Genomic DNA, 7,681 nt, shown 5'->3' on the forward strand with positions numbered 1-7,681 from the left:
ATTCATGTTGCAGCACGCGCGCATGGACAGCCATTGTCAATAAAGAAAACGTTCTCGACAACAGCCTTTAGGTGGATATGCAATTTCGGATATGCAGAGGCAATAAATCGCGATTCCAGTAAACACTACCTTAGAACATTCAAAATTGGAAAGCTTAAAATTGAATATTTATGTTGAGTGATTGAGGAGGCAATTACTTCAAAGAGAGACGTTTGAATCAACATATCCAAAGAGTATGCACTGAATAAAGAATTGCAGTAGAAGGTACTAAAATATTTTACTGAAACTTTAAGACGCGTATCGAAAATCAAATTTCGTCATTTAACTTGCGTTTCACGTCTCCAGCGGAACGCACTTTTCAATATTCGAATGGTCCTTTTTTTGGCAGCACAAACTGTGATCCCTGTTAAATATTGGGTTTCGTTAAAACGACAAATCAACAAATCTAATTATTTTTTTATGTAAACTAGGCTAGGATATTTCTTAACCTGCTGGACAGTACGGGGGATGCACTAATAACGAACAATTATTAATACTAGTTACTAATAATACTGTTCGTATTACTAATTATTAAATAGTAATACGAACTATTTTCTCTCACATTACTTCGGTGCTGCCATCATATTTTAAGACCAGACCAAGCTGTACCTGCAGGGGCTCCGCTGTGAAAATAAGGAGCCGTGCTGCCAAGGGAGCGTACATTCCCTCCCAGTTCTTGAAAAGTTTAACAAAATGCGACCTTCCTTTTTTTCTTTCTTTTTCCAGGTTGTAGAGACTTTTTACAAAATTACCTCTTACGTTTTGACGCATACGAACGCGTGAAAACGAAAATCAACTTGTTCACTGTAGGAATGCTTGTACAAAAGGAAAATGATGTCTCCTTTCTTCGCTTGCCACCACAATTGCCTCTTTATGAAGAAAGAATCTAAGAAAGAAATGCTGGTTTTTGCTCGAGTAAACTATTTGTCCAATTTTCGATTCCATATACGATAGTTTCGTGCCATCCCAAACTTTAATCGAGACATACAGGGTGAACTTGGAGCTGAACTTTCCGATGGCCGCTTCCAATGTGTGTGCGCGGACCACTTACGTGCACAACTGCGCTTCGGCCATGAACCTAACAACAAGCTTTGGTTACGCGTCCAGAACTTCTTGTGATTTAATTATGCACTCTGTGTCTAGCAAGCTTGAATTGGTTATGTTCGGCTCTTATTGTGTACAGGCAGAATGATCGCAATAAAAATGATGTAATCAAGAATATTGATTACTCAAATATTAATAAAGGAAAAGTAGGATAATCTCAGATTGCCCTTCTACTGATGGCTACAAATAAAAGGCCCCCTTGTTCCTTGCTAGCTAACTAAAGACAAAGACGACACTGTCGGCAATACACATTTTGTGCTTTGAGTGATTCTTTACGCTAATATTGCAACGGATTATTAAAGTCTGTAAGACAGCCAGAACAGACAATTTAAATATCTTGGTTCATACGAGACATGGCAGGACATAGGAAGTTTTCACGCTCGTCAAAAGAGTTAAACGAAGCTGCTTGTACATTTTCTTCTGAACATATATTTCTTCTGAACATGTTTGTCTTCATAAACGTTGCTGGTAACGTTGTAAAACCCAAAATCGTTTTGCTTCGCCGAGAAGCTAAAAAAAGAAACACAGAGATTAAACTAGAGATTTCCGGTTTCATCGTCAGCAGACGAGAACTTATGGGAATACCCAAGCGAACTGCTAAGAAGCGAATAAAAAAAAAAAGAAAAAAAAAGAAGCAAGAGGAACGTCGGAATACAAATTCGAGATTCTGTTGTCTTGAACATCTTGAACATGACCGGCCGGAACGTTATTTTGCATCCTCATCGAAAAAAAAAAACCTTATGGAGATTCTGTCTGTAGCAAGTTGCAAAGAGCGTGTTTGTGGGCACGCCTGAGTAACGCCTTTGCACAAGAGCGCCTATACAGAAAGATCTTAATTTATTTTTTTGCTCAATAGAATGACCAAAAGTGTTTCATTCCATGCTGACGACTTACCGAGCTTTGTGATGGTACAAAATACGACGCATCGCTTGCGTGAGAATGTTGCCCATTGTCCAGACTCCCACTGACTAAGTGGTGTGCGTGTCAGTGTGTCTCTAGGGCCAAGTTTGCGTCTCTGGGAAGCGTAAAGTCGAGCAACGCAAACATATAGGCTCTGACGCTGTGAAGAGTGTGCGCTACAAAGAACGCGAAAACAAAACACCGCAAACTGCACGGTGCAGCTACTAGGTGCTCGTGATTCGATGCGGCGTAATAAGATGAACCAATAAAAAGATTCATCGAGCCGTGCCAGTTTAGACAAAAATGTGCGGCGTACTTCTGTTTTTACACAACGTGAGAACTACTGTCGACAATGTAGGGCAAGGACTGAGAACAGTACCCTTCCGGTCACCCACCCAACGGCATTTTTTTTTTCTTTTCTCGATGACCACTTGAGCCACTCCTTAGGTGACTGCATGCACCAATCAACATAGCGCGCGAAGCGAAAACAAGTGAACTGTTTCTACGTGTCGACAATATTGTTACGACGATTAAGAATAGTGAACGGATACGAGCTACATTCTCTCCACTTCCGGGTCAACTTGTGGTTGCCACTATAGAGACTGAACCTGGCAGCTACACATTTGTCTACGTGCAAACTCAAACGCCACAAAACGCAGTCTACTTAGTTGCAACGTAATCCACTGCTTCTACACTCGCTAAGGTTCTGGCAGCACACTTACGGCCTGGTCATTGCAGGAGAAGCGCTGTTTTCGTTTAGAGAAGAGCTGCGAAAAAAAAAGAGACATCATCCCGAGTTAATCCTGCATGCAAGCGTAATTGTCCGAGAGTTCCTTTGGTCGCACACAGGGGCAGTTACCGTCGACATTCTTATATGGAGCGCCTCGCGTGGCCTTTGATATAGAAGACTCGTGGATTGAGAGTCTAGCCTGTGCTTCACCTGTGCTTCACCTGTGCTTCATGCCGAGCCCTTCAACAACCGGGAGGAGTGTGCGCGTCAGCTGAGACTTTCCGTCAACTGCTGAAGGCGACGCGGAGAGCACAACGCAAGAGCCGTACGATTTAGTTGCACCGCGATCGTAATCTCTGCGGATGCACCCTTAACCGCGGCGTCACCACTGACCGAGGGAAGGCAAGGTATCTCGGAACGGCTGGGTAAGTGCGCGACGAACCTCATCTATGTACACGCGTAAACACCGTTTGTAAACACGCACACACACACACACACACGCAAACATTCGTCTCTGTCGGCCGCAGTGTCGTCATCGTGAGAGTCTGCGTGAGAATTCTGTACAGGCTACGAGCGCAGAAAGGCTCGCGTGTCGTGGCTACAATGCGACGTCTCGAAGCACGCTTCTCCCGGGGATCTAACGTCCATTCGTCATGGCGTCGTCTGTGAAGCCCCACGCCGATTCACAGAAAAGCTGCGTTCACAGCCGCGCACAAGAACAAGCACTTCTTTCTCACTTCACTCGGTGATCGTGCGAGGTCTGTGCCGTTCACTGCGAACTAAGTTCTTCGTTCACGTACAAGCAAGACAACGCTGTCGCCTGACTTCGCAGGAAGTGATCCATTCGTGGAGTGGCGAGTCACACCTACTCAGTTCGGAAACAAAGCAATACCTCTCTACACGGTACTTTGTGTGCGCTCAGCTACAGCTCTCGCTTCACTTTGTGAACATAGAAGCACGGCACCGCGCATTGCGCGAGGGAATCAGTTGTCCCACATTCGCACACGATATGCAACGCTGTGACGGCACCGAAGTCACTCGTGCGTTGAAGACGCAGGCGCCAAGCCCCAAGAAGACGAAAGAACTCTCGTCGCTGCGCACACGCAAGCGCCTGTTCCTCGCTGTCGCCTTGCGGTCACGTCCACTCGGCACCTTGCACTCCGACCGGGGGTCTTCATCCGTGTCCACAGGACATAGCGCTGTCGCCTGGCTTCACAGGAAGCACGCACATTCAGCTCGCACGATGACGGCCGCAGGCGCGCAGCCCGAGCTGCGTATGCTCCCGGGTTAGGGTGATGCCCCGTCCGAGAGGCTCAGTCGTCGCCGCCGCAGCCGCGGATGCTTGGTCCACTATAAGTGTGCGCGTCTCTCTCGCGCGTTCTCCCTGCTGGCTCACGGCATCCGAGAAGTCCGAGGCTCAGGAGATGGCGTCGTACGCGGGCGGCGGCGTCTCGGTGTCGCGCGCCTTGTACGTCTGCGCCAGCGGGCAGCGCAGGGCGTCCAGGTAGCAGGGCGGCGGGTCCTCCGCGGCCAGCGTGGCGCACCTGGCTGCGCTCAGCTGCTGCTGGCCGGCCAGCCGGTAGCCCGGGTAGCGGGGAGGGGCCCGCGCCGCCACGCGGTACGGCATGGCTCGCAGGAAAGGCAGGCCTCGGCTAGACGGGCGCCCGGCCTGAGTCGTATGCGCAGAGAAAGAGGCACTGGTTACTCTATACGGACGCATTTGTCAAGTACTTGCCGCGCGGACTATACGTTGTACGTGGGCTGATCACGTGCAGTCACGTTCACCCACGTAACACATGTTTTTTTTTTACTTGAGATAGCAAGTTATTCTTAGTATTAGCATTGGTTCGTGAAGCCTCATATATGAAGTCTCTCATGCGTCATATGTGCCTCTGAGATGTGCGTTCAACTAGCGTTTCACTTTTTTTATTGAGTTATGCTCAATATCTTCACTGGTTATATTGCCTGAAAGCTCTTTCTTCTGTGGTACCCTCTGGCGTGTACTCGGGGAACGACGGCTGTTGCCTAGAAGATTTGTGTGCACACCTTTGCGTGTTTTTACCACCTCTCTTCCTGTGATTAGACATACGGAACGCAGTAGCTGTCAGGTAAAATAACATAAACCAGAGTAAAGACTAAGCACATTACTTGATATAGAAACTGTGGTATAAAAGTTATAAACAGGAATAAGGTGCCTCAGAAAGGTTGGCCAACGTTTCGATAGGAGAACCTATCTTCGTCAAGTAAAATCTCGCGCGATCACGCGTATCAGACCCTGAACAAATTATGGGGTTTTACGTGCCAAAACCACGCTCTGATTGCGCGGCACACCGTAGTGGGGGACTCCGGAATAATCTGGACCACCTGGGTCTTTCGCATTTCGCTCCCATCGAAATGCGGCCGCGTGGCCAGGATTCGATCCCGCAACCCCGTGCTTCATATTGAGCCATATATGACACATGAAAGGCTTCAGACAAGATTCTACGAACCAGTGCAGGCCCTACGTATAGACTAATAACATGCTTTTAAAGAAGGACCCGAATGTCACCAGCGCACACGCGCCTCTACGGACAGAAAAAAAAAAAAAAGAACGTTTTGTTATTTCAGGTCGAGCAGCTTCAGTACGTGGCAGAAATAAGTTGCAGCTTAAGCGGCTTTTCTATAGACCCTTTTCGCGAAGCAGTTTGATCTGGAAGAACAAGGTGGCGCTTTCTCGGCGTGCCGAAAGCGCCTGAGCGATAGCGCGCGAATGCGAGATCCTTACAGCTTCTTCCTTGCTGCTGTGTGATCAGCTGTTGGAAATACAACAGGGCGTTCAGTGACCGGCCCTACTGTGTGTCATCTGTACTGTGTGTTCTACTTTATTCTTTAGATTTGTCCTGTCGCTCTTTCTTTCCTCTTTCCTCCCCTCCTTCCTATCTTCCATTTCTGTGTTGCGGTCACCTCCCTTCTGAAGAGTAGGCAGGCGTTGCGCCCCTTCCGGTGGCGGTTGCCAGCCTGCTCCTCGCTTTCCCTTTCCTGTTAACTGTATATATGTGTTCAAAACAAATACTACTACTACTACTACTACTACTACTACTACTACTACTACTACTACTACTACTACTAATAATAATAATAATGTAACACTGTGTGGCCAAGTTCACGGAGCAGTGCTACATAAGAACTGCCTGTGTTGCCGGCCCTTCGTGATTCATGAACGGCTTTCATCGAAGATAAAAAAGAATACGCTGATCAGCCAGCGTTGTATCACTAACGGACTTCAACCCCGGAACGTAGGCAAGAGTGAGTACCGCTAGTTACACTGCGGCAAAGGGAGTAGCGCTGCTTGCTAGCTGGCAGAGTAAGTTATACGTAAGTTATCTACGCACATACAACACTGCTGACATGCAAACTTACGCCCACTTTGTCTCCAGCGTATCAAAAATAAATGAATGGATGCACTCTTGAACCAATGCACCGAAGCATGGGCAACAGCGACTACACTGACAGCGCACGAATGTTCAAAGCTGAACGTTTTGTGACGGTCCACAGAGTAAGCGAGTAACTAGCGATGATGCGTCTTTGCCCACAAAGTGTTATAAAGTACAGAATCTCAACTATTTCAATTTACTCTGACTCCAAATCGGTCATTAGCGCTCCATGACAGATCAAAATGGCTCGGGTTCTGACCATATGGACGTGGCGTCCGCTCATATGGGCTGGACCGGAATCATTGTGACCTATCGCGGAGGGCCGGTGGCGTATAGGAAAAAAAAACAGATTGGAATCGTTTTACGTTGTACTGGCCCAGATCTATGTCCCGAATGTCTGCCAGATTCCGCACGAGCACGGTAGGCTGAGGTAGGCACCTATCTGCAGGACGTCATGTCTTGAAGGTCTATAACTTGTCTTCACAATTAAAGTAAAAAAAAGAAAAGCAAGAAGGCATCGAAAGGTCATTTATGCGTCAGACAAATGCAAAAGAGCTTCACGCTGGGCCCAGATTTCCTCTCGTAGCGATGCTTGAACGGGGTGCACTCAGCGCGCAGCGACTCGTGGACCCGGGGTCCCAATATCTCGGCCGGAACAGGACTGACCCTGGGCGCAGCCTCCTCCTCGTCGTCGTGTGCCCTGCTGCGGGACCGCACCAGCGCCATGGTGACGCAGGAGAAGACGAGCAGCAGGAAGAGTGCAAAGGCGACCAGGAAGAGGCGTCGCGTAGAGTCGGCGTCCCGCACGTACACCACCACGGGCACCGACACGGGCAGGAGCAGCACCAGGCAGCGCAGGATGTTGCGCGGAAAAGCCACCGGAATGGACTTCTCTTCGTCCTCGGCGCCGCCCGCTTCCTCCTCGTTGTCTCCACCGTCCGCGGGGGACGACGGCTGCTGCTGCTGCTGTTGTTGTTGCTGTTGCTGCTGCAGCTGCAGCTGCAGTTGCTGCTGCTGGCACGCACGGCAGTCATCGACGGACACTGGCTCCATGCCGCGGGCAGGATCATCCCGGGCTGGAGCGGAGCCTCAGGGCGCCTGGGCTGCATCGAGAAGCAGAGGAGTCGATCAATTTACAAACAAGAGAGAGAGAGAGAGAGAGAGAGAGAGAGAGAGAGAGAGAGAGAGAGAGTATAGGGAGATCAACTAGACAATTGCCTACTCATCGCTGCTAGAGAGGGCGAAAAATCGTATTTTCGCCCGAAGGGCAGAGCATTGACAGCAGCACTGCATTAGAATAATGCACGAAGGCCCGTTTGCAGGGACAACCGTTGTCTTATGGGCAGTATAAATCGCAGTAAATATTCGCATACTATATAAACAAGCGTGGTACCGCGCACCTAAAGCCACACGAACATAGTTCCATTTGTGAACACTTGCTGAGACAACACTGGCGATGCACACCTCATCGACCAGTCGGACAGCCCTGATTGCG

General features: G+C 48.8%; 1 protein-coding gene across 1 annotated transcript; it reads right to left on the bottom strand.

Annotated features, from left to right (window-relative positions):
* Window positions 1–2,988: 2,988 nt before the first annotated feature.
* Window positions 2,989–7,285, bottom strand: LOC142582984 (uncharacterized). Its single transcript, XM_075693186.1, has 2 exons — window positions 6,853–7,285; window positions 2,989–4,442 (listed from the first exon to the last, which is right to left on the bottom strand). Exons 1-2 carry the CDS (start codon window positions 7,237–7,239, stop codon window positions 4,191–4,193), a joined length of 639 nt encoding a protein of 212 aa, XP_075549301.1. The 5' UTR covers window positions 7,240–7,285; the 3' UTR covers window positions 2,989–4,190.
* Between the last annotated feature and the right edge of the window lie 396 nt (window positions 7,286–7,681).

Source organism: Dermacentor variabilis, chromosome 5, assembly GCF_050947875.1.
Source record: "Dermacentor variabilis isolate Ectoservices chromosome 5, ASM5094787v1, whole genome shotgun sequence".
In the NCBI taxonomy this organism is placed as follows: Eukaryota; Metazoa; Arthropoda; class Arachnida; order Ixodida; family Ixodidae; genus Dermacentor; species Dermacentor variabilis.